This window comes from Fopius arisanus, unplaced genomic scaffold (assembly GCF_000806365.1).
Source record: "Fopius arisanus strain USDA-PBARC FA_bdor unplaced genomic scaffold, ASM80636v1 scaffold00044, whole genome shotgun sequence".
Lineage (NCBI taxonomy): Eukaryota > Metazoa > Arthropoda > Insecta > Hymenoptera > Braconidae > Fopius > Fopius arisanus.
In genome coordinates, this window is record NW_011887783.1 from 858,583 (window position 1) to 886,303 (window position 27,721).

At 39.1% G+C, this 27,721-nt stretch overlaps 3 protein-coding genes across 3 annotated transcripts in view; 2 read left to right on the forward strand and 1 right to left on the reverse strand.

Moving 5' to 3' along the window:
• LOC105267169 (uncharacterized) overlaps nucleotides 1-489 on the forward strand; it is a 1,774-nt gene extending 1,285 nt beyond the window's left edge. Inside the window, exons 3-4 of the mRNA XM_011305827.1 lie at nucleotides 149-259; nucleotides 354-489. Of these exons, the coding sequence (XP_011304129.1) occupies nucleotides 149-259; nucleotides 354-489 (247 nt within the window). The remainder of the gene's footprint in view (nucleotides 1-148; nucleotides 260-353) is intronic.
• A 3,618-nt stretch (nucleotides 490-4,107) lies between these two features.
• On the forward strand, nucleotides 4,108-9,033 carry LOC105267170 (uncharacterized). Its single transcript, XM_011305828.1, has 5 exons — nucleotides 4,108-4,168; nucleotides 4,596-4,773; nucleotides 4,887-5,239; nucleotides 7,820-7,930; nucleotides 8,805-9,033. The coding sequence occupies exons 2-5, from the start codon at nucleotides 4,639-4,641 to the stop codon at nucleotides 9,031-9,033; spliced, it is 828 nt and encodes a 275-aa protein (XP_011304130.1). The 5' UTR covers nucleotides 4,108-4,168; nucleotides 4,596-4,638.
• A 9,834-nt stretch (nucleotides 9,034-18,867) lies between these two features.
• LOC105267132 (nicotinic acetylcholine receptor alpha1) overlaps nucleotides 18,868-27,721 on the reverse strand; it is a 34,979-nt gene continuing 26,125 nt past the window's right edge. The window contains exons 4-6 of the mRNA XM_011305779.1: nucleotides 25,364-25,544; nucleotides 21,347-22,372; nucleotides 18,868-19,452 (exon numbers count right to left, since the gene is read on the reverse strand). Of these exons, the coding sequence (XP_011304081.1) occupies nucleotides 19,246-19,452; nucleotides 21,347-22,372; nucleotides 25,364-25,544 (1,414 nt within the window). The 3' untranslated portion in view covers nucleotides 18,868-19,245. The remainder of the gene's footprint in view (nucleotides 19,453-21,346; nucleotides 22,373-25,363; nucleotides 25,545-27,721) is intronic.

The following is a 27,721-nucleotide window of genomic DNA, read 5'->3' on the forward strand; positions in this document are numbered from 1 at the left end:
TGTGATGCAGCATCTATCGATGACTCCTCCATATTTATTCTTATATTTCGAGGGAGAGTGTCAACTGGGGCCATAAATTCTCTTGTCAATTTGAGCAAATGTCGAATCCACAATAAAGAACGATGATGTACATATTTTTATTCTTCAGACTGGGCTTACCGGGGAAAGACTGCATGTTGAGGACAATCTGCGAAGCTAGAGCATTCCTCCATCCACCTGGTGTCTCGTTCATCGATGATTTACTGCGAGTAATTTTGAGGTAAAATATATCATTTCCCTTCGATATTGAGAATTTATGGAGAAGTCTTCGGGGGATATCAAGATGGAAAATTCTTGGAAATCATTTGTTACAGTCACGGTGAGCGTTATCCTGGTGAATTGGATCTGTATGATGCTGCTTATAAATCAGGCGAGAGTTGCGGCCTTCAGTACAAGTGTCCAATATCATTATTACAATTTCTGTTGAATAATCATCTTGTCGTTCAATAAAGATTATCAATCAAAGTCATGGAGAGCGATTTCTTGAGTGAATTTTTAATTTTAGGATTCGTTTTTCTTCTGACGCCCGGTAATTTGTGATGAATATTTATTTTCTTGTGAGGTCTAGTACGTTGACATGGCATTTTGCATAGTAATTTTCATATCTCAGACGAGATGAATCGCTAGTTAAACAATGCGGAAGGCCATGGAGAGGGGTCTTGGCCCAGTGGGTTGAGTGTCAGTAAAGAAGTGAAATTGGGTCAGGATTTGAAGTCACTGGGGGAATTTGTGGTTAACCAAGGTTCGTGACAATAGATAAGGGGCAGGGAGTTGGGCCTGATGGTAGTTTAGTTCGCAAGTCCTCCTGGGAGGCATGCAAAGATACTCCACGATCTTGTAATCTTCAGTTGTCATAAGTCTGATGCGAGGGTAGATTGCCAATTTATTCGTCGCTGTGGTTTGAATTCCGGAGTTATCACCAAAATATATTCCCGTTTCAGGACCATGTCATTTGTACTAACAATTTCTCACTCACTCTCTCACTCACTCACAAATATTTAAACATTTACTTCAATTTGTGCATTGCCTTTTTGAGTGATCAATGAATTTTTCAATTTTCAAAGAGATTATATCATTATTCAGTAAAAAATTCGTTTTTTCTTCTCGATTTGGCGTGGAATTGCCCGTTAATTTTTTTTTTTTCAACGGGAATGAAAGGCCTTCCTCGGGAAATTAAAGTTTTTTTTTTTCTGCCGTGACGAGAAAAATAAATTGTCAATGAAAATTCCTTAAAACAAAATTCCATTCCCCGGCATTCCGCCAATTCATTCCACCCATGGCATAATCTCCATATCAATTCCACCTTGAAATTTCGCATTATCACCGACCCCATGAATCAGATAATTCGCTCGAGATCCCCCGTGGATTTCGATAATCACAACCAGTGCGTTCCCCATTTTTCCACTTCGATAATGCGAAATTTATCCCATTGCATAACGACTGGAGTTTACAATTAACACGAAGCACGTGTCAACGAACCTACGAGCCTCTCTAATTGTTCGGCAAACAGCAGAGAGCACGTTTGAGAGAAATTGTTTTTAGCGTGGAAAAGAGGCGGTATTTTAGTTATGTGCCAAAAGATGTTAATGTACTCGACAATAACACACAGTAGGTGGATTTAATTTTGAAGTAACAGTTGCCATTTATCATACTGTCTGAGGTGGTTTATTGTCCAGAGGTAAGAAAATTTTTATTTATAATTATAAATAAATTTATCACGCGAAAATCGCGCGGTTTTTATTCGTTCATGAACTGACGGATTATCAATGATTATTAAATATAAATAGAATTGTTCATGAATGAAAATCCACATATGAAAATCACAAATAAATCCGACCCCCCGATGCATCAAGTGTCCTCAAAGGGTCATGCAGATATAGTCGGTTGTAATCAAAATTTTTATGATGTCCCCGTTGAATATAAGAGGTCACAAGGATCCTTCCACCGACTATTCCCATAAACTTTTTGATTGCCTTTGCTCCATCTGCATGAAAATTGCATTTCCAACCCTTTATACTGTCCACTTTGTTTTTTAAATGAACACCCATCCTGGGCATATGTTTCATATTCATTTGTATTACGAATTGTACTGGAAAGTAGAGCACGTTAAATTTATTACTCAATTTTGGCATGTACCGGAATTTCTAGACTCCCTGTGACTTGGAATTTCAGGCTAGGCTCTTGTTGCATATTCATTGCTACCCAAATCATATACAGTACAAACACGTTAAAATTCACTTTGAAAAAGTATCACTCCTTTTAATGAAGGGAATTAATTCACTATCGGGTGGGGCAAAAAAAAAAAAAACGAGGTACGTTATTCCTTTGTGGGGATATTGAACGTAGATCAATATTCTCCAAGTGAAAACTCAAATTAATTTACTGAAATCCAATGGGAGTGGAAATTCAAACACCACTACCTCCTCCTCCTCCTCCTCCTGCTCCTCCTCCTCCTTCTTCTCCTCCTCTTCCTCTTTGTTGAGAACATATTTTTTCTATTTTTCAACCGACTGCAGGAGAAAATTTGGAAAAAAATGACATTGAGGTAGAATTCTCTCCATTAATTTAGAATAACGTTTTGATGAGTCATACATGCACAAAATGAATACCTGAAGCGAGTATATACTCGATTTAAGGACACAATTAATCCCAGAATTATGAGGCGTGAGTGGATTGTGCAACGAGCGATGATTATTGATTGCATTAATCCCTGGGTGAATAAAAGTCTATCAATGCTATAATTAATGGGCGAAAAGATGTCAGGATAAAACAAAGTTTCAACCACTGGATGTCCTGAGTCTCTGTTTAAAGAAATATTTTCAAGTATCGTGCAGTCACCCTCAATCGATCATTTTCCTAGCAGTTTCACTCGAGAACTAACAATTTCCTGTTTCCTAAAGAGCTTACCGAAGTGAGTTACGAGATATTTCCACCAAGTGAAGGGATCGATCTTCCGTCTGGCGCAGGAAGTTCCATCTGAGGGTTGACGATGGCGTGTAACCATTGAGAAATATTTTTTTTTCCCGAGGAATCTTCCTTTTGCCACTTCTTGTTACACGCTAGGTGCAATCTCATACGCGGTAGCACGTAATTCTAATAAATAGGGGGGGAGGGGGGCAATTTTGAAGCATTCACTAGGGTCTCGGCGTGTGGTAATAACTATTGAATGATGGGGTAATTACAACGGCATGCGGGATAAATTGAGAAAGATTATTGCGAAAGAGTGAAAAATTTCGGATTATTATCAAATGGGAAGAATTACCCGTTTCTCATTTTTCGAAATTTTTTTTTTTTATTTGTGAAATTTAGGAAAGGGTGACTTGGGGAGAATGGGGAAAATGGGGAAAATGGGAAAAATGGAAATTCAGGGGAATTTTGAGTTGGCCTTCGAAAGCACTCGTTTAATAACAGACCCAGTGAATTGAATGAAAATTGTGGCCCTCGACTCTCCATCGATCCGGGAGAGAGCTCCTGTGTCAGGATAAAGAATTCCACCTCCTTCGCTCACTCGACTAGCTTTTAGAGGGCTCCTACACTCCAGAATACCCTTAATCCTGGCCTCAGCCAGGAACTAAGACTCCAGATTCCTCTTTGCTTCAAATTCACCCCTTGCCACCCACCAGAATTTCACGCGACGTGAGTCGGTGAGAAATAAAAATCATTGGGGAAAAAAAAATCGACATTTGACTTTGATTCCCGGAGACGTTAAAGTGACGATGGGTTTTCCCTCCCCCATCAGCAGGAATTCGACAATATTCGAGGCATTGGGATGAGGTAAAAGGAGATGGGACTGACTGTGAGACATGAGTATGCAGGGGTGTGAGAAGTTGCACAGTAGACACAACCCGAAGATCGATTGTTAGACGTGTCACACTCGCGCTGAGAGGTATCCAGTGGCTGTTCCTAGGTATCTAGGAATACATGAGAACATGAAAAAGATCTACGACTGGCTCGTTCCGGAATTTCGTGATACTGAGGTCGGTTGGGTGGAGGGATTGGAAGGGGCGTGAAAGGGATGAGGGACACGAACTCATCCAGAACTTGTTTCAGTGGGTGACTAATGCTCGACAATTGTGGCCACGAAAACAGGATCCAATTTTAACTCACCTCCATTGTACACTGTTTGGAGGTAGGTTGAAATTTTATAATTAATTGGACTGCTCGAACGTTGTGGAGAAGAGGTGGTGAGGTGTGTAGGGGTTGTTTCGCTCGAGGGAAAAAACTATCTTAACGTCAAGATAAATGTCATAATTTATTCTTACATTGGACTCGTCAGCCGAAGTTTATTTGAGTTAATAAAGTAATTGGTACGAGATTTATGTTGGATAATGAGTGAGAAATGGAGGAGGAGAGTGTCAAATTGAGGGTTCAGTGGATAAAAAATAATCTGTCCTAGTTGGAGGGTTGAATTGAATTATGACAACTGGGACAGCCTGAGTATTTACACCAAGTTTCTTCGTTTCTTTCATTATTCACTTGGATAAATATTGAAAGCTCCGGCTTGGCTATTGATTTTGGGATGTTTCATTAACTAAGAGTGTTTGGCTTTCTTTCAGGATTTTCGGTGACTCGGGATCTTTCCGGAGAGGATTGGAAGTTATGGAGTGGAGCCACGGGGGATTGACGTTGTGTATTCTATTTAGTGTTCTGGGCACTGTTTCTTTAAGCAGTGAGGGGAGAGTGCTGTCCAGGAGGAGACGTTACGTCGTTTTTCCGGAAGGTTCGAGCTTCTCCGTAAGTGATTTTTTCTGTTTTGGTCAGACATCACCGCTACCACTCCACACGGGGTGAACCAATCAATTCATTCTTACAGATATTAAATAATTCTCTGAAATTTGAATGTGCAGGTTGCCTTGTGCATGACGATTCACACATTGACCCCTGATAATATTTTCACGGAGGGTCTCAATTGGGGCATCTCCTATGATTTACCCAATGAGAGTAAACCAGCACTTGAACCATTTCTCCAGTTACGCAAGGATCGACCAATTCCTGAGAAGTACCACTCTCAAGTAAGCAAGCATCGTAACATCAAAAACGAGAATTCACTCAACTACAACAATTGGTACAAGAGCACTGACAATAGGTACTACAATCTCGATTACGGTAAAAAGTACTATTATCGGAAATCGGATTACGACTACATTAAACGACGACATCGTCGAGAGCTCTACAACAAGTTGGAGGTGATCATGAACGCGTGAGTGTCCTCACCTTATTTTCAATGATTATCCAGTTGTTTTACATCGGATTAAAATTATCAGTGATTAAAACATACGGGCTACATACCCCCATAAATATATACGGCCTATATCTGTCAACAATATTTTTTCACATTCATGAATATATATTCATTTCTCACCGATGAATATGCAGCTCCAGACCGAATAATTCAAACTGATTATTCTTCCTCAAAGCCGCGAACTGTTGTTTTTCAAACGAGCACAAGCATAAAAATAATCAATTCCCCAGGTGATGAGGATAAATCTGGTTATATATCAGGAATGCGGACTACTGGTGGAAACTATTTTTCCTGGTCGTTGGCCCGAGGAATGGATAAATGGTACGTCGGCTTCCACCATGGAGTATCTCGTACCATTATCCCACCCCTCGGTCCCCCTCTTTTTCCATTTACTCCGGAGGATTTACTCATTCTCATGTACTACCCTGTCTTGACCCTCATGCATGTCACCTGCATCGTATTTTCGTGGGAAATATTTCACACTATTTTTCAAACAAAACTTTCTTTCAGGTACGACGAGACTATATTATTACATTATTTATTATTGTATACATCCGCAATTAATTTTTTTCGGTTACAAAATTATTGATTTTCCACTCCCCCCTTGAATTCTAACTAATCCCACCCTTTTAACCCCCACTACCCCCTGCTACATTCCCACTATCCCCACTACGTATCGCAATTCTTCTCTTAACCCTCGTGAACTATTTTATTATTATTAGTATTATTTTTCACCCTCGACTAAACGTCGTCGGTAGAGGAGGACGAGAGACGATTCGCGTTTATCGACTTTTTGTTCTATTTTCATGCGCGTTTTCAATTACCCGGACAACGGGATGACAGCCGATCGCTGTCGACTCTCCCTTTTCTATTGTCGGAGTTCGTCGGGCGAGTAAGGAAAAAGGGAAATGTTTTTTCCCCGATTTTTCTCTCTCAAACTAATGGCGTTACCAGGAATTTCGTTCGGTGAATTATTGAAAAATTGCTCGCACGTTTAATACTATTTAACACCATTTGCAATATTCTGTGGATAAAAAAAAAATTTTAATGGACGAAACAATAATTTTAATTTGATTTTCCATTATATTCAGTTGTGAATCATCACTTATGAATGGAGGCTTTAATTTTTCTGCGCGGATTACTTTTTAAAAAAAAAAATTCATGCGCAATTGGTGCTTTTTTTCTGGGAGTTATTACTGAACTTTTTTCTGGGTGATGTAATATATTTATTGGAGGTAAATAATTGGCGGCTGATACCTCGCAATGATTGGGCGAAACTCAACTCCGGCAACGGCCTTTTATTTTCCTGGCAAACAGATCAAGTTTCCTCTTCCAACTTTGTCGAAATGAGCGAGTGGATTTGAACGATAACGGTTTAGTTGAAGAGTTGAGGAGAAGAGGCTCACTATTTTTATTGTTCAAGCTCTCCATCCGCAGGTGTTGTTTCACTCAAGAGCTGAATGTTTGAAGCCACTGGCTCCACCAAAACTCCAGATATACCAGCAGTACCCTGAAGTAGGCGATAATTTTTGAAATTTCGAAATTAAACCTTTGTTTGACTCCCCGAACATTATAACAACAAAATTGTTTAAAAGTTATTATTCCCCTCTGTCAGCACCAACTTTTCCCAAACATACCTCAACATCTCGATTTCGAGTTGATCCAGAAGAAGAACTCCTTAAAAAATAAGCAGAATCTTAGAGACGAGTGAACTAAAAGACTACCCTATCATCTCGTCTTCATCCTCTGCATTTTCGTGAAGACTGAAAAAAAAAACAAACCTTCGAACTCCATGATTTAGTACGTGTATATACACCATGATGAAATAGGAGTTTCACGAAAGGTACCCGACTGAAGAGGATGGTCAGGAAACTAATGAAAGCTTCTTTCCAAAGGAAAAGGTTCAATGGCTCTCTATTTTCTTTCAGTTCGTTTTCCGCAAGCCTTTCAAATTCACTGCAGTAATATATTTTACTACACTCTGGTTTAATCCAAAGAGATATCCAGCAACTCGATGCATGATTAGTTTTCACCGACGACTTCATGCCGCAGAGAAGGATGTACCTGAAAAAATGAATAATAAAAAACTACCGAAGAAGTCTGAGTGCTCAAAAAAAAAAGGGACTACTCAAAATAATAATTTTGCCGAAACATTTTCGAAGGGACGAAAACGGGTTTTCAATTTTGAATTCTAATCAGTCACTTAGTCATTATTCGTCAAGGTCACAGTTTGAATTTTCGCGGGCGGAAGAGGAGTGGAAAGAAATTTCAATATTGCCAACGCCCTTGCGGTTTTCTTCGCGAGAGAATTCTTTTTCAATACATTTTTCATAAAAACGTAGTAATAAATCAAAGAAGGTCGTAAGGTCGTGACAGTTGGACGCGTTGGGGTGTCTTCCTCATTTCTGATTCCATTTTTTTCGAATGGTTTTTTTTACGGGGGAGTCGTAAGAAGGTCCCTCCCTTGCAAAGTATGAAGTGAAGAATAAGCATGAGCTGAAAATGTTGTAATATCTTTGGTATGAACATCTGTTACAGGATGGGTTTTCAAGGACGAACGTGTGTTTTGCGCGCCCTCTGCGAAGCTTCACAGCGTCTGATGCCAAAAGGGGCGACTCTGGTGGAGGAAATGATGCGGATTGTCTTCTCGTAAGAATGATAAGTACAAATAGCTCTGTGTATGGAAACAAATGAAGATGCCCAATTCGAAGAGCTCAATGGTTGATAGGACACATCCTGGGTATTCCTTATAAATGGGAATGAACCAAACTCGATGCTTCTGGGCGTCGAACCGTTAAAGATTGCTGCAATTCCGTTGGGGCTTTGCTTATTCACTAGGTGGGGTTGCTCGAGGGTGTTACGATCCTTGGAATCGATTTCGAAAAGTAATCCTCAGGGAGAATACTAGGTGTAATCACTCGTGGATTCTTGTCGATCGATCCCAGGCTTCGCCTCCAACTCGATACGTTTTTTTCGATTTTTTCTTTCACTTCGGGACTTTACTTGAGATGTCGATTAAATCCTACGTTCGTGACAATCGTTTACTTGTCGAGTTTAACATGAAATATTTATTCGAGTGGTGGGTGAAATTTTATGGAATGCGGTGGGGGGATTGTCGGTTGATTTATTTAGTGGATGCTTTCGGTTTGGATCGTGAACGTTGCGGTGAAAGAGGTAGTTTATCGGGATCAGCTGTGGATGAAGGAACACCCGGAGAGAAAAATTCAATAAATTTTTTTCTCTTTCAGTTTCCTGACCTTAAGGATTTCCATATGATCTACAGCGCGAATAAATGCGAAACCAGTGATAATTTTCAGTAAATTTTTTTAGTTAAATCATATTGAGATTATGCTGATTCGATGAATTTCAGTTTTCTTTGGAATGACTCCAAATTGTCCAGACTATCCCAGTGAAATTGACGTTCTTCTGGTATTGAATGGCGATGTGGGACTGTAACACTGACAATTAGCCTGGAGGTATGGTCCAGCTGCGATATTTGATTAATTCTATCGTTTTGCTACAGGCTACCGCTGAAGAGGATGTTGCTGTCCCACGAGCCGTTGGAACACCACACATACACAGAGGCTCATCGTGCTGGCCACAGGGGCACCAGGTGCGATGCCATGTTCACGGGTTGTCCCTTCTCACTCATAGACATGGCCCTTGGGAAGTACAGCAGCGAGACTCTCTATGGATCTCCACCTGACCTACCAGAACCTGCAGAGGAGTCTGAAAATTCGGTGATGAGATAAAACGAAATGAAATTATTGGTTGAAATAAATTGTGTTCAAGTAATCTTTACAATTCTCTGTATATTCTGATATTCTTAGGTGCTTCATCATTCTCATATTTTCACTCATCAAATAATAAATGAAGAGTGAAAAATGAGTGGAGTAAAACTGGTGGGATAATTGGAGTCGTTCAATTCTCGATAAACAAAATTGGAGAAGAGTGAACTGATATCGATTCAACGGTTGCTGGCTACGCCCTAGTTTACACTCGGAGTGGTGGGGTATATTCCTCACATTCTCATTCTCCTTTTTCCACCGGTTCATTCCTTTTCTGGATCTTCAATTTCCTACCACACGTATCTATCGATAGTATCTGTCTCCATGCGGTTGACCAAAAAATTTCACATTAAATGGGGAAGGTGTCGAATGAACTCCGTGGGATATTCTGGGGTCAAATCGGCAGTGGGACCTCCGTGGTCGACCTTTTTTCGCTCGTGTAGAACCACCAAATGAGTAACCCCCATTGGAATTGGTCGCGATTAACGATCACCAGGGCGCCAATTTACCGGAATAGTTCTGGTTCGATGGTCAGGATTGTTCAGGATTCACCGAGGCTTATGTGGGAGTACAAAAAAAATATCGAATGCCTGCATTAATGAGTGGCTCATCAGAATTTCGTCACATGCGGTAAAAAAAAATTCGTCAATACTTTTTACACTCTCCGGATAAATTGGAGTATTGATTTTTTTTTTCCTCTGTCAATTGATATCGCAAATATTGAACTTTTTATGCTCTCGACTATTTCCGAAGTTTTAAAAGACAAGAATTCCAGACCTCTGCTTTTACTGAACGCCCAGAAAAGGAGCAAATTGGAGAGCAGAGAAAACTCTCGGGAAATAGATGGGGGAAAAAAAGAGATCGGCGCCGAGCGCAACTCTCGAAAATTATAAGTCCAGAGACTTTGGGAGTATTGATTCTTGTACTCCGTTGGGTCTTTTTATCCCCGGTTACCGGTGTGGTAAGTATTCTTAAACAAATTCAACTTGTCGAAAAAAGTTTCTGGTTCTTTGCAAGACAGAAGGCTGAAGTTGACCCCCGCTGTAAGTCACTTGTGTATTCAGAAATTTTCTCAGATTTACGTTTTCTCGCGAGTTGATGACCAGACTAACATGTTTTTTATGATAAACGTGGTTGAATAACCGGTGAAAAACATGAAGAAACATTTCAGTATTTTTAAAGCTCAGATACACGACGAAATCCCGAAAGATTGATAGATTGTCCCCTCGCGAAGCTCCATCATCCTTCCAAAACCGAATGAATACATCGGATATTCACGAACCGGTGCTTGAGTAGTTCGATATTATTGATCGATAATTCAACATCCAGACACGTGGTCTCAGCCCTCCTGGTGGTTTCTGTTCAATCACTTTGGCTGAGACGACATACCTCTCGTAAACACATCGTAAGGATGGAATGTCAATGTGATTGAGTGAGTGAAATGAAATCCTACAAGTGCTCAAACAACTCCATTTTTCATTACTGGCAACAGTCAATCATCGGAATGACCAATCCAAACCAAAAATTTTCCTTCTAACTTATGAATATCATATTCTAGATGTCCCTGATAAGATAGCCGATTTAGTTAGCATTAAAGATTTGGAATAGATGTTCCTTTGAAAAGTTTAGAGGGAATTTAGCTAGTAAGAAGGTTGTCACAAGGGATGTTTGAAGATCATCTACATGCATGACATACCAGCGATTGGCTGCCAATCGGGAATCTTGGTGTGTCCATGAAATTTATGGCATGAGCAGAGAACCTCCTGAACGCACCGAATGGGCACGGAATATCGATTCCATGGGAGAGAGAAGGATGTTTAAACGCGAACAACGGATGTATATATGTAACATATAGTGACGCTGTGCGAGGTGGCAGTATCTCGACGGTTTACGAGGCGATAGGTCGAGATTTAAGGGACATCCTCTCACATCCCAGCTATTCCATCGGTCTAGCGTTCGCTCATTGAGTGCGCTTGACAGACGCTCCTGGTGGTACAGTGACGCGTACACCAGAGGACGCTCCACTCACTCGACGTTTCTGGTCATTCCGTCCAGCACCACCGCTTGGCACTGACGGCGATCAATGCATTCATCTGATACATCCGGAAATTTATCATTCCGCGTGTACATCGTGAATCGTCTCAACCAGAATACTCAAAATTTCCATGTACGCTGTACTTCCTTTGGAGACTGAAGCGAATGAGTTGGAGATGATACAAAGATGGAATGGAGTGGAGTTTCACAAAGATGGAATGCCAAGAGCACAAGAATTCATGGTTGAGTTTCACAAGTCATATTCTCAGATTTCTCGTAATGCTCTGCAAGGAGAATGGCATACGTCTCTGCTTCAAGTATCCTGGGATTGGGTTAGGCTATGGCAGGAGGGGAAGACGAGAGTCGAGACTACTTCAGGTGAAAATGAGACTCTTGTGATATTGAGAGATGAAGCCCAAACGAAGTGGAGGAATTGTGGAGGACTAGCATGGGATTTATTAGGAATGTGAGAATATTATCACTTTTTGCGCTCTTTTTTTTTGTTTTTAGGGGATGCATTGAGAATCGGCATTATGGAATTGGAAAATATTTAGGAATTTTTTTTGTGTTTGGGGCTGTTTCTTTTTATCCCACAAGAGAACTCTGGAACAAGTATAAACTCCTGTTTCGGCACCGGTAAAATCATACGAATTCCAGGGTAAGCTGTAATCCATTTGTTTTCACCCATTTGTTTTTTTATTTCGTTTCCGTACTGCTTGCACCTAATGCTTGTCTGTTCGAGAGACTCAAACGATGCGGAACGGTAAAAAAAATCGAAAAAAAAATCCCACAAAAGTTGGAAAACCAGTTGTCCGGTTGTTCTGTAGTTTTCGGTGCTGTTTCATTTTCAATTTGTTATAAAACCCTACATTTGGGTGAATCTATACTGCGGAAAACTAAATAACACCGGGGAAAAAAATGTAAAAAAAAGGGAAAGGACGTGGAGAGTTTCCATTAAAATTTCAAGCGGTTTTTGCAAACCCGGGGAGAGAAAGAAATATCCGAATAAATTCTCTCGCTAATGGTGCAACCGATGCAAACATATTCACAACCATCGGGTTTTGACAGTTCCTTTTTTTTCCCCATCGACGGTTTGATATACTTTTTCTGGTTCACGCCATATTTCGATATTTTTGTCTCCCCATCTCTCATGGCAAGTTATGAGCAAAAATTCTGTCAAATTTCGGATATCATATATGGGATTGGGAGTCCATCCAAATATTTGTCGTCAAATATTTGGTGATAAATAAATACCACATTCATTATTTTTTAAACAATAATTTTAACCACTCGTTTATTTTTCTTTTTCTTTTGAATCGTTTTACATACGATGGATAGTTGCGTGTAGAATGTAGACGTTAGCTTATAAATAGGTTAGTTTGTTTTTTTTTTTTTTTTCGTTATCCATACATAATTGTGTTTCTTTTGTTTACTTTTGTTGTCGCTTGTTATTTATTCTTCAGTTGTAGATTCATTAATTTTCGTCTGTTTCATTCCCGTTAGAGTAATGGCGTTTAATTAAGTAATTAATACTTTACACAGTGGCACACACGCAGGTGTGTCTCTCAAATTTTTATTCATCCCACTTTATGTTTAGTTACCTCTCCATTCGTGTTCATTCGATCTATTATATTCTCGATTAACTCCAATTTAAATTCCTCTCATCTAGAACTCCTCCCACCCTTTCCTCATCTTTAATATTATTTGACTATTATTATTATTCATGTTTTTTTTTTCAATCTTCTCTATCTACTTTTTTAAATTTTCTTATGATGTTTTTCGGATTTCGCGTACGTCTTCTCGTTGGGAGTGGAATCACCGGTGCATGCATTTTTCCGTGACGTCTGTCAATTAAAAGAGTGAATAATTAAAATCATGTGATTTCGTCATTACATGAAAATTTCCTTTATCGAGAAATAAACAGCGGATGAAATATGAATGATAATTCAATGAAAATTCAATGACTGACGTCACTCGGTCGTTTAAAAACAATTTTTCATTATTTCAAATTCAATTGCCTTGTGATTATTTCTTGAGAACACGACAGCGGGCAAGAGACATTCATACGTACAGATATTTTTCATTACCAAAGACACATACGGACGCAGGCGCAGACGAACGGACTTGATAGTCGAGCCATATACAAAGACAATGAGAGAACGGTACATCATTTTTTTTTTTCATTTATTTCGTTGCTTTGTTGAAATTAGAATTTTAATAACAAATAATACGATTCATGTCGTACTCTAACATGAGGATGATTAATTTACCTAACGAATAGAGTATAACGCACGTGAGAAAGTTTTTTAGCTGGAGATATAGATACATAGCAATTTTCAATATCCGACACTAATGGTTTTTATGACTAATTAATCATCTGTCTGCACATTCCTCTCTCTATATACAATATTTATACATCATCCTCTTAATACGAGACAGCCTGAGGGCTCGACATTGTCAATAACCTTTTTACCACTCTCATTATTATTCTCTACAAATAGCGATAATAGGGTTGACGTTAATGTGTACATAAGAGTCAACAGATGAAATTGTTAATGTAATGAGGGGGGAGGGGGGAGTATTGAGTATGAGTGTGCGTATTTATAACGAGCATGAAGTGCCTTGAGCCTAATTTACAAAAGAATATTCCGTCGTCTCCTTGGTGTGAGACCAATTCAAGGAATTAACATCAAATAAATTATTAAAAAATATAATCAACGATTGTTTGATCGTCAGGCCAAGATGACGAGGGATTTTCGGATGCTGTTACACAATCACATTATTTTATTTGAAGACATGACTAATTCATTGTAATTATTTAAAATACAATTATATCACATGCCATTGTTTCAACTTAATAAATTTCTCAGACAGCCTATTATATTCATCTGTATCGGCGAATTGATTATAATTCAACTCCTGCGCGATTATTATTTAAAATCAATTAACATTCATTGCGTGGAGTTTAACGGAAAAGGGATTATCCGAATGAGCTCAAATGAATTTCTGAGAGGCACTGGGTTCAATGTTTTTCAAATAATTTTTTCCTCTCGATTTATCAATGGATGGAAATTAATTCACTCAACTGATGGATTGGGCATTATTTCGTCTAAGTAGTTACATGCAATTGATTTGCCCGTTGATGTTAATTAATATTCATTTTATATTGCTTTCCGGTAGATCGTTAATACTAGGATTGGCCCGAATCAGCTGATTCGTTCGTCAGTTAGAAAAGATTCTAGAATTTTGTCCTTAATTACCCGTAATTTTATATTGTAAACATTCAAGTTATAGATTCGATACCGTTTCTTCAGTTGTCTATCCTATTAATTAATTAACTAGTTAATTCCACTTCTTTGCTGTTTTTTTTTTCCTAAAATTTATAGGATTATAACAAAAATTGTGACACTGCTCACATCTTCACATCTACTATTTAGTACAATGAATATTATCAATATTTTTTTGATGGTCAGCTGCAGCTCATGATGGAGTATATTCATGAGTGATGATCATGTATCAAACGAAATATGAATATTTGGATTTGATGATGGGTGTACAAAATGAGGTGTACAAAAAATGACACTTCGTTCCTCAACGTTTTTTCCCTTCGGTCTAAATCTCCGGGTTGCAATCATAACTTTAACACCTTTTTACCTAGTTTTATTTAAGTTATCTATAATATATATTTATTCGCATTTGGCTCCCGTCGAGGAAGACAACGGGATCGAGTGAATGTGGGATTATCAATTAATTTTTATCTCCCGTTAATCGAGTGATTGTTCATTTATTCACATTTTCTATTTGGATTGAACTCTTCAAGTTTATCTATTAGGGTAGCCGTTGGAGTAACGACTTGGAGCAATGGTGATCTGATTGTCATGAAATTACTATCAGTTTTATGTGAATTTATTGATTGTTTACCACAATTCTAGTGGGTACCGCTCTTGATCAAATCATATGGAGTATTTTCTCATTGAAAAATTAATAATTCTTGTTATTTAATTCTCCATTTGCTTCAATTACAGATCATTATGGAGCCTTTACTCAGTAATAAATTCTACCATTTGAATATCATTTTACGAATGGTATCATGTGGTGTAAGTCCAAATGTGGGAATCTACAGAATTATCAATTGAAATTAACATCGCGCTGTACTCCCGTCCATTAACAACACTACGCACGTATTTCAGATGAATCGTAATTGTTTTAACGGAAAATAGAGAGCAGACAATGTGATTGTACGAAGACTGCTGTGTGTGACCTATATTTTAGTCAATGCTAATTATGGTGTAATTGTTTCACAATTAAGAATTGATGGATGCATTACGGAGTACTCCGAAACACTTAAAGAATATCAGATTGCTGGGTCATTTGCCGTGTTTTACTTTCTTGTTTTATGAAAAAGTATTAAACAAAATGGTCGTCGATTGTTTGAAACATTTTTCAATAGTGTACTAACATCGGGTGAAGAGAACGAAGGTATTCATTATTTATCAAGTGGTTCATTGTTGTTCAGTTCGATTCAGATCTTCTTCTGAATCATTTCTTGAGAATTTTATTCGGTTTCTTATGGTTGTGGTGTGATTCTGTTAGAGATTAACAAAATGAGAGGTTCTGCAGAAGAGAATTGTTTATCCAAGAGCAGTAACTATAACGTCTGATCCCGCTTCCTCGACGTACCGCCGCGTATTCGCTCATGTTCCGACTCGCCCATGAAAGTTCGAGACGCGAGCAATAGTCTTACGACGTAGGCTACTCCCAGGAAGACATGCGATAGTTTCTTGTATTTTTTTTTTTCTAAATCTTTACCCAACTTTTAAAATTATATTATCTCTTCTCGCAAGCACTCGCGTTTGGGATCGATCGATTGAATTCGTTTTATATACAATTACTCCATAATGAATTTTACGATTAACCATGATTGTTCATTGATTACTCATGAGTTTAAATTGTGCACAGCTCCTATCATGATTTATAAATCGAGGATGAATGATTTGTCATAAATAATCAAAGGTGTTCGGCAAACTTTGAAAAAAATGAAAAAACTCAAATTTATTAATAAATTATCTCAATCAATGATTTTTATAAAAATGTTAATGGCGGTTAGTAATGGATTTGAGCTTCTGACATTTAACAATTATTGAGCGTTTTTCTTCAAGGTGTCTATCTACACATCTCCATTAACAAATTTTCTAATTTCTCTTCATTACCTAAATATTTATCGAACGTTATCACTCAATCGTGCATTAACAGGTGTTCATCAGCACCAGATGATGGAAAAAAAAAACAATTTAATATTGTCATCAACACTTTGATCATTTTCGTTGAACAAAGAACACCGAACCCTTGGAAATTTGTCAACGAAAAATAATTCTGCACGGTATTTGTCTCGTGTTCATTCAGCAAATGCAATCGATTGACGTCGAGTTGCCCATTCACTTGGAAAGGATAAACAGCAAACACTTGTTCCAGATCTGCCAAACGCGACGACAAACTCGTCGTCAGGAAATGAAATAAAAAAAAAAAACAAAAAAATAAAAAGAAACAATAGACAGAAGAGAGAGAATTCTCTCCTCGGCATTGGTAAAAAGTGGATGGAAGAAGAAGTTGTGGGTTGAAGTCAATCAATCGATCCTGTCGAGGAGACGATGTCTCAGATTAATTGCATCGTCTCAGTCTCAATATAAACTCCCAATGTCACTGTTAAATTCACATTTTCCCATCGCACTTGCACCACACGTTCATCACACAACCCACCCTTTACGAGTACGAATTATTATTATTATTATTGTTGCAGTTTCAGCTGTCACGTTCTCTTGATCACGTACACATCCATTTACAAAACACTTGCACACAGTCTTTCGCACCGTCGTCGCGTCCACAATGGCTTCAGACATTCAAGAAGAATTACTTATAATTGAATTCCTTGTTCAATTTTTACGGATATCCACACGGAGTTTAACCATTAATTACACATTTACAAAATAAAATAGGGGTAGGGGTATTCGCACGTCCCACCGAGATGTCGCTAAGCGTGATATATTACGAAAAAACGTCCCAATGTCCTCTCATAATTCAACAATCAATTATTGTTTGTTTTACCGTTCTCGTGTACACAAAAAATTTCGATTTCATTTCCACTCAATTTCCACCGTACTTCATGGTATTTTTAATAAAGTTTTTTTTTTTTTCATTAATACCTATTATATATAATGGAATATGTGAGTGATTTCACTAGATATCTGATGAGATTTCAAACATCACAAAGGATCCAATTATTTTAAATATCAAAAAATATAGCGGCCGCTCAATTGATCTATAAGAACAAATTTTCACATTGTGCTCTTCATGATCCACAACAGAAGTTAAACGATTTTCTATATTAATATCCACAATTTATATATCTTTAGAATATTTTACATAAGAAAATGGGATTTGACGGTGATGATTGAAAGCTGACCCAGTGTTTGGTGAAATAACCCCCATATTTAATATATATTCATATATATAATATTCATATATATAATATATATGCACAGTAACATTACCATTATCTTTAAATGAGCAAATAAATTGATTATTATAAACGCATAGCGAGGGGGATGGGGTTGGAAGCGCCGTATTATTCATTCTCCCCTTTTTTCATCATTTATATAATAAATTGGACAAAATTCCAACAGCTTCTCGATACCTTCCTCACACCTCCGCCACTCGCTCGAAAAATCCGTTGTATCGAATTCAATTTGCAAAAAAAAAAAAAAATTGAATGAAGTATCGAGTATCACAGCGAGATATCAAGGTCCAGGCGTTACTAGTCTGTCGATATCCCGCTTTGAAATGCCGTGGAAAATTCATTTCAATCCCTTTGAATCACTCTCCACTCTGAACATTATTTTTTCATCTCCCCACCCCTTCTCTATCCCTTTATTATTCCATTGAACTTATGTACATCTCTCCCCTTTCGCCATTTCGTTGTCTCGGAGCTAGTCAATATATTTTCAACGCTCCAAACTCTCATTTTTTGCATGCTACTTATGACATCGAACATCCACCCAATAAAAAGTAATAATAATTGATGAAAAAAAAAAATAAATTAAATATTCAATCTCAATTCCCTTCAACTCCCAACCCACTTTTATCCTCGCCCTCCTAGCGCATCTTCCGACGCCTCTTCTACAGATGGGATAGAGGCCATTCTGAAATTGGCAGTTGTTTACAAGCGATGTATTTCCTAGTTTGTTACAATGTCCTCAGCCCTCACTCATCCCCCTGATCCCCCGCACCACACCTCATCTCAGTTTATTTATGGAAAAAGAGTAATGAGGCATCCATACTCAACTACATAATCTCATTTTGTGCGTGTGTTTACTAAATGCTCGTGAAATTGTGTATGTGTTTTTATTTCTCTCCAAGGTGTACATGAGACATTTTCGTTTCATTAGTTAATTATTAATAATCAATTGTTTACTTAATTTTGCTTTGTTTAAATAACGTTTCATCTTCAATTATAAAATCGGCAGTTCGGCAAAAGTCTCCCCCGACATCGGTAACGTCGCGACGGCTCTATAGCCTCTTACGTATGAAACCTGATTTTACAAAAATACGTTAGTTTTTTTTTTTATTTTTTTATTTTTTTTTTTATTTTTTATCTTGGATATTTGGCACTTTCTTTAAAACCCCCGATAAACAACAGCATCCGCTTGTCCTCCCAGTCCATTGACATTTGAATGTTGACGGATAGAAAAAATGACCCTCGATCCGGTTGGCCTAGCGGACTCGATTGTTCAGTACGTAGTTATCCTCCTCAATGTTTTATCATTAATCTCATCAATTAATAATCCGTTCGTGATTCCCACGCGAACGTGCCGTTTCTTCGAAGCGCCATTAAACGACAGTAAAAAGTTTTGTTTTTATCTACCGCACCAAAGTGTCCACAGGAGGTTGAGGACAGTTGAGCACCACCAGATTGATTCAACCATCGACGCTGCAATCTGTTGACTCATGTTATGCGTTTAACAGCCATACAGATACTGGGGCCCACCCAGTAAAAATAATAGCCGCCATTTTATCATCATTAACCGTCAATGTAACACGAGGGATTGTATCAGTAAACGCGGTACTCATGCCGCGAATTAATGTCAACTAGTCGTCCTCCTCTGGGCCCATGTTCATCAGCATCATTCTTCTCTGGGCAATTTTACTGTACATAACGTCTATTGGTTTTGTCTCATCGTACAAGCTTGGTGCTTGTAGAATAATGAGTACTGTACCGGCAACACAGGCGACTGTAAACAACCATAGGAATATTCGGTCGAGAACCATTGCAACGTATTTCCAGTCTTCCACGACCTGAAATCACAGAGGAACAAAAAATTATGATAATAGCAATCATTAAAACTAGACATATCAGCATTGCTGAGGACAATTGGCTTCATCTCTCTTTCGTTATCCAAATCTTGTTACCCAACCTCGGCTCCACCTCATTATCCACAAAGTTGAATGGAACGTCAACATGTGATGCAACAACATTGTACGATTTAAGTCACTAACGAACTAGACAAAAGCTTAAGCCACTGAAACATTCAGCGATCTAACCCCCTTATCCAGTGTGTCAAGATGGTTTGAGATGACAGACACCGGTTGAAGTGCTCTCATCCCTCTATTGTACAATCCTCCAACCCACCCCCTCAAATTTAGCATAACACTTGCAGTTTCTCAAATTCTGCCCTTGAAGCAACGAATCAGTTTCAACCATCTTCGGTGGTTGTTCAAGTACGATGGTTTCCTGCTGATTCCTCATTACCTCCTTCACCTCGAGGGCAATCAACGGATCCCGTGGCGGCTGTTATCGGAGTGAATGCAAAATTAGGATGCACGAGTTGCGGTTGTTCAAGTTTCTTCGATCTCATATTCCACCATCACTGCTGAATGAATCCCCTTACGATCTTGGTTTACGACAGACTTAGGACAGTACATCAGCTCCTGATTTCCACATACCAAATAATATTTCTGCATGATGTCCCACAGCCGTAAACTTCTTCTTTTAAAATAATAAACTCCAATTACAAAGCACGTGTGGTGTTTGCCCCAAATCCTTAATCCAATAGCCTCACGAGTTTGGTCCAACTAGGACTTCCTCCAACTTGAGCAAAGATGCAAATTCAGGGTATCCCCACAACAGCGTCCTCTCACTCCTGCAGAGTTACACTTGGCAAGCGAATTGCAGGGCCTGCCGCAGTGCGTTCCTCGTAGATACTTTGCCCATGTAATTTATTCGTCTGTATTCCACATTACCCCCTTCCTGTGTCCATACAAAATCTCATTCCACTATCTGTTCCACTTCTGTCTTTACCTTCTCCTCCAGTATTTGGGCGACCCCTAGAGGCATACGTAACGCTTCCACGAGTCTGTCTCCCCCTGTATTTGCGCTACGACTGCTTCCGGCTGAATCGAAAAAGTATTTCCAAGAGATTTTCTCTTTCTACTTTAGCTTGGGCTGATTCTCGTCTCCGGGTATCCCCCGTGGGGCTCCACCAGCAATTTCTTTCCGTAAATTCCACTTATTTCAACCGTATCCAAGGATTTCTATGAAAAATTCTTTATTCATTGTGTACTTCTTTCACTCTCCTCCTTTTTACTTCCTATCCCCTCTCATTTCCATTCTTCAAGCACATCCACCAGAATTATATTACTTTATTTCCACATTACTATCTACTGTTATACATTTCAGCCATTTATTTCAATTATATCCTCCTTTATTTGCACTTCCGTGCTCGTCTCTATTGCCAAAACTAGAGGAGGAAATTGCAAAAAAAAAGGCAGAGTAAAGGGTGAGGCGGGGAAGAGGAAAAATGGACGAGAAAATTTCATCCGGTAGAATCGTTAGCGAACCGTAAACTTTACCAGACGGCAATGAATGCATTGGATACCCCGGCTGAAAGCCAATTGAAAGCAGTGGAGCGAAAATGCGAACGAATTCGCGAATAAAAGACAAAGAAAAGAGAGCGATGGAGATAAAGTAGAAAAGAAAAAAAAAATCATACCAGATATGAACGATACAGGAGAACAGATTGAATATCGAAAACTCGATCAATAATATTGAATAAAAAGAGTATCGTAAATACGACACAGACACCGCCACGAAAATTTCCAACGAATTGAAAGAGAGATGATCGCCAACCTGATGCCAACCTGATGCCAACCCCATGTCAGTGTAAATAAATTAAATTGAAATATAACTTACGCCCTCGAACTTGTCCTTGTTCTTGGCATGTTGAGCAATGAATCTGGCGTCCTCGATCGTTTTTTCGATCTCCCTCGCCAGTGGTCTTTCAAATGTTGGACTGATGTCCTCGTGTCCATAACCAGGACTTGTCGGTGCAAAAATATCATCATCAGCACCATGCAGATGTATAGCAGCAAGTGATTCATCGAATCGAGGTGCAACAGGACAAACTGGACCAGCAGCTGTATCATATGCGGTATCATTTACCAGGGTGTGCATAGTTGGTACTGATGGAACTGGTACTGGTGGTATTGCTGGTAAACCAGGCAAATCACTGACGACATAATTGTCCCTGTACCTTTTACCATAAGGATCATACTTGTCAGTCTCTTGTGGTACGTGAAATACATCGGTGAGTATGACTTCGGGCGGTTTGTCATCAGCATCATCGGCATCATAATCATCACCGTTAGTTCCATCACCATTATCATCCTTACTGGGTCTCTCAATGAATAGATACTTTGGCAGTATCTCAATGAACACAACGCGAACCCACTTTGCCATTCGATGGGTTACCGGTGAACGAAAGTTAACATTTAATACCGCTATTGTCACAACCACTGACAGTGTCACCAGGACCATTGTGAATAACAGGTACTTGCCAAGAAGTGGCACTGTGAGCGATGTGGGCGGTATTATCTCAGCGAGAAGTAGAAAGAACACGGTTAATGACAGTAGAATTGATATTGATAGTGATACCTTTTCACCACTGTCACTTGGTAGATAAAACACAAGCACCGACAAAAATGATATACCAACGCATGGAATTATGAGATTAACCGTGTAGAACAGGGTTTTACGTCTTAATGTTATGTAGAATATAATGTCGGGATAGGGCTCCTCGCAACATATGTAAAACTTTTCGTTTCTCACGGCAGGCACTTTTATTATGTCCCACTCTACGGAGATGTAGTAGTCGGTTAAATCAATACCGAGGTCTATTGTATTTGAGTCCTCGCCTTGCTCAAGATGCCGTAGATCAACCTGAAATCACAAAAATTTATCGTATATCAGTTTTTATTGTTTCGTACTCATTCTCACACGCAATGATCTGCCAGTAAAAAACAGTAATTCGCGTTATTTTTATTGAATTTTTCACTCCGTGCATAATAAAAAGGAAGTAATGCGGGATAATGCGATTATCTTCAGGAACATTTATCTCAAACTTAAGATCAATACCTGTCCCATCAGATTTATGCCTCCCCAAAGATGAAGATAGGAATGTGTTTGAAGAAGAGATCATATTGAGAATATGGAGAAAAAGCGATTTGCTAAAGCACCAGGACAAGCGGTTGAAGGATCGATAAGTCGATGCACCCAATGGTTAAGTGTGCGGCTGAGTGGTAGAGGAAAAAAGTTTGCGGTCCGATAAGTCAGACGTTCATCCAACGATCGGAGTCATCGTTCATCGGGCCGCGTCGGCCTCGTTCCTCGGCTTATCACCCTGGCTCTTTTATTCCCTTCGAAACGTCTGTCGTCACCTCGAGCTTCAGCACAAGCGAAAAGGAAAAAGCAGCCATGTGGTAAAAATAGAAAAGGTGAAAGGCAAAAAAAAAAATGGAAAAATAAAGGAGAAGAAGAAGAGGAAGAAGAAGAAAGTGGAGACCTGATAAAGTGTATGGAATACCTCTTGACAACATTCCCTGAGCGTCAACTTAACCTAACCCAACCCGGCCTATTTCGTACTTTCCTTTCATGACATAATTCATGGAGATCGTTTGATCGTCTTGGTAGGTGAAGGAGCGAAACAATTGGTTGTAAAGTATACTCGGGAAAAATACCCAACAAAATAATGTTGACGTTAAATCCAATAAAAGTCGGTGAAGACTTGAGAGGGTAGTGTGCAGTCATTCCTCTCCATCCTCTCTTCATCCCCTCTCCAGACGTCAACGATCCTTTTCCTCTTTTTCAGGATGAACAGCGTTTTCCGAACGATGAAATATGCAGGAAAATCGAGGGTTCAATTATGCATTCGTGGTGGAAAGGTAGAGTGGAGAAACGAGGACAAAGGATAGCCTCATATATAGGCACTTTGGCGAGTGGCATAACACACTAACCCTCATCCCCATCTACTTTTTCGACCTCAACCCTCAGCTTTGAATTTGGCCCACCGTGCACCAACGACAGGCCCTCCATGAATATTCGACCCTTCGAAACTTTCTAGATTGTATTCACAAGAAGCCTTTGTCTCCACCCTGAGAAATACTCCTTCAACTCCTTTTTTTTTTTCCTTTTTACCTTCATCAGCGAGTCAAATAGCCCGACAACGAGAGTTATCATCCGTGAGGTAATCATTTCATGCTCAACATCATTTTCATTTTCCAGGCTAACTTGTACGATGTGCATATTCAGGGAATACGTAATACTGCTATTCATCCTGATGCTGTCAGGAGTACTTGTGTGTCGTAGGAGAAATTTTTATGGCTGAGTGAACACAAAGTCAAGTGAAATTTAAAAGAGTCAGGAACAAAAGAGTCTTTCAGTTCCACTTTTTGTGGTTTTATTGGAATTGTAGTTTAATATACCGTCATTCAATTTTTATCCTCGGATCAATGCAGACTTTGCGATCCACTAGGGTAATTTATAATTCTTCGTTACTTTTTCAATGTGCAATTGTTTGAGAGAATTTTTTTAAGGATCACGGGAGATCATTGAATCTACACGTGAGTTCTCCTGTGATATTCATGTTCATCGGGTTTTTATTTTATTTTTTTGTCATCAGATTTATCTAGGTGATTTTTTTGGGAATATTCATGAACCAATGACAAGTGCATTCACTTGCAGTACTCCAATATGCAATGGAAATTGATATTACTTTATCAAAGAGCAATAAATTATTCTACTAATGGAAAATTTAATGGACGTTGGATTATCGATTGAATGAGTACTTGTTTGCCATTGGTATCGATTATGTTCATCGAATTATTGATAATCTTATAGTGACGTCGACTACCCGTCGTAATCATCATGTTGACCATCGGACATTCCTCAAACCTCCGGAGCACCGACTCCCTCAAAGGAAAATTGAACATTCAGGGAAGAGTCAACATTACCCTGTTTACTATCACCCAAGAAAGAATTTATCAGGCAAAGCCAAGGCACGACTTAAACCACAAAAAAAAAATAAAAATCTGAGCGGATGCATTGTTATGTGTCCATCCCACCCATCTTCCTGCTCCTTTCTCAAACATGTTTGAGCATTGCATGAGCCGTAGGATGAAGCGAGAAGCGAGAGAAGCAGTGGAAAGGTGCTTCCAAGGATTTATCCTCGGTGGGGTGCACCCGTATAAAACTCTCGGACAGGCGGATTTGTCTGCCAAGAGCAAATCCGCCCTCGCAAAGGGGCTCTTAGAGACAGAAGAACATGAAAAAGAAAACGAGGTAGAGAAGTGAAAAAAAAGGCGAGGGTGAGAGTTGAAGGGAGTAGGCAGGATGCAACCGATGAATCATGTGCATTGTATTGACAATATTTTCTTGTGGTTTTTATGCTTTTTTTTTTCGGTTTGCCCAAGTGGGAGACCCTCTCTCTTGCTTCAGTGGGGGTGCGTTTCCTCATTCTACCCCTGAGAACCTCGACGATGAGACAAAAAGAGGGATGAGGGACAAGAGGAGCAAAAGCTGAGAAAAAAGAAAAGAGTGGAGGGAGAATTGATACGTCTCTCGTGGTGAGTGGGATTGCTCGTTTTGGGTTAAGAATAGGAAAGAGCTGACGTTTGGGAATACTCGGGGATGATGTACTCCACTGATGATCCTTGAGAAAACAATTTCACCAGTGGTGGATTTATTTGGTAAGCTAGCATGTAATGCACTCGGTGGATGAAATTTTCAATGGGAGGGTTATACCAACAATTGATGCTTGCACAACTTTAGTAATCTCAGATGTTGAACTATTGATGGATCACTTTGTCCAGTGAATTTATCCACAGGTTCTCCACTGTCTCGGTTGAATAAATATTTGAGTGATAGTTTACGTACCGTATAACCGTCGTATGTCCATGAGCCGAACTTCATGAAGCACGTTTGCTCGTCGAATGGAAAATACTCGACATTAATCTCGCAGAAGGACTTGTAAATTGCCGGCGGTTTCCATTTCACTTTGCCAGAGTGATGTAGAATCGCCTTGGTCATTATCGTCACCTCGTAATTGCCGTCGGCACTGTAAATAAATAGAACGATAGAGTGATTATTTTGATTATTTGGATTGGATCTTGATGGTGAATCGTAATTATAACCGATGATCAATCGAATTGTGGTGGACAGTACGTAATGACCTTGTAACGTATTGTCCAGTTACCTCTTGATCATCTATTTGTCCAGATGCTGGAGCACCACGTGAATACTAATTTGGAATATCGGAGGGAGGAAATAGGGGTTTACAGGGGTTTGTTTCTTTCGGATCTTATTCTCCTCAGGGATGATACCCGTCATCTAATTGATGATTCCTCTCACTGCATCCCAGAGAGAAATCTCCAACGACGATTTTATGAATGCCATTGAATAACTTGAGCTTCCGCACGTACAACATCCATATTTTTTTTTAAGAGATAAAAATTGTGGGGATAGCCCCGGGGTGGGTGTGGTGTGTCTCGTTGGAAGAAAAAAAATTTACCGGATGTGGAAATAGGAAGGGGAGAGAAAGTAAGGCTCTTCCATTTTTATCGCTCGTGCGAGAACGAGCATAAGGTGCACGATATATCATCGCGATGGCGGAAAACTAGATGGGGTTGGGTCACGTGGAGAATAACGCGTGGTGAGGGGGGTGAAAAAAGGGAGAGAGAATCGGCCGAAAGTTGGAAAATTTAGCGGCGTCGTTGGTAGTGGAAGGACCCGAGGTTCTGCGCTCCCTTAAAGCCAGGAGATTTAGTCTGCCACGGCTTTCCATGACCCTGGGGTGGGGTTGGGTGTGTCGGGATCGATATAGAACACGGATATCGTATCTCCGTTCTCTCGGAATCGCGACTACTCGGTTGAGGGTTGATTTTCGAAGGGTCAACCGGAGTCCGATGCTCTAGACAGGTGCACATTGTGGAAAAAATTGATTTTTCCCCAGAACACGATATTCCTCTTCTTCATCATCTTTTTGATATTCTCAGAAAAAGAAAATATTCCTCCTCACGGGAACTTTCTCCAGATAATTTTCTATTTCCGCTATTTTCCCAATATGTCATATATTATTAAGGATTTTAACGCTTTTAATTATCAGATTAAAACATTTAATTGAAAGATGGAAATGAAATTAAATGATGAAATTGAAAAATAAAAAAAAAATTCAATTTAATGGAAAGATGGAAATGAAAAAATTTTGATGAGTCGTTAAATCCGGGTAACTGTCATTATCGAAATAATTTTTTAATTGAGTAATTGCCGACTGGCTGGTAGTTGACCAAAGTTTTTATAATTAACCATAAATTTAATCATCTGTGATGCCCAGAGGAATATCACAGCATCACTTTGACACGAATTAATTAATTCGATACTCGAGGAAATTGGAGGGCAGACTGACACAACCGAGTAGACCAGATTCCATAACTAATGATACAATGCCCATATTAGTGATACAATGCCCAGATTGATGGTTGTAATGTGATATCCAGGAAGCTTCTCCTTATACCCGACAATATTGATCTGTTTAATTTTCCTCGGGTTCGATGTACTCACACAATCTCCCATCTCTGAGCAGTGGCCAATGATTATTGATTATTCCCCTCTCCCCTCGAAAAAAAAAATTGAATTGCCGGACATTCTGAATTTTTTTAATATCAAATAAATGATCACCCGACAATTAACTTCTTCATTTTTTTCATTCACAAATTCAAATTTTTAAATTAAAATGCTGGGACAACTCAGAATATTAAATAATATCGAATTCCATTGGATAAAAGTGGAAATTCTAGAAGTTTGAATATACATTTTGGTAATAAAAATTTTGTCGCGTGTGACCGGCAAACGCAATATTCTTTACTCTCCATTTGGCAACCGAACGAGCCGAAAAAAAAAACAGCTCCATCCCCTGTAGGATCCCCCCAATTTTACGACAATCCAAATTTCATCGTCATCAGCAAAATCCTCGTGAATTTTTATCTTCCCAACCGATACCCGTGAGAACTGGAAAAAAATTTTCCATGTTCCGAATCCAAACGAGTTTGATACACTTTCTCCACCCCCATCCCCCATAAATAGAGAGAAGCCCTCATACGTGTAAAAAAGGAGCATAATGGTGGAACGGCTGTCGACTGAAGTCTACATTCACCGATACACGTGAAAAAAAAAAAAAGACGGACTATAAAGATGAAATGGAGAACCAACACACAGACACGAGAAAAAAGTTGAAAC

Coding starts and splice junctions, on each gene's coding strand:
- LOC105267170 (XM_011305828.1), top strand. CDS start 4,639: ATGGAGTGGAGCCACGGGGGATTGACGTTGTGTATTCTATTTAGTGTT. Junction 4,774..4,886: donor CGGAAGGTTCGAGCTTCTCC/GTAAGTGATTTT, acceptor TTGAATGTGCAG/GTTGCCTTGTGCATGACGAT. Junction 5,240..7,819: donor TTGGAGGTGATCATGAACGC/GTGAGTGTCCTC, acceptor CATCTGTTACAG/GATGGGTTTTCAAGGACGAA.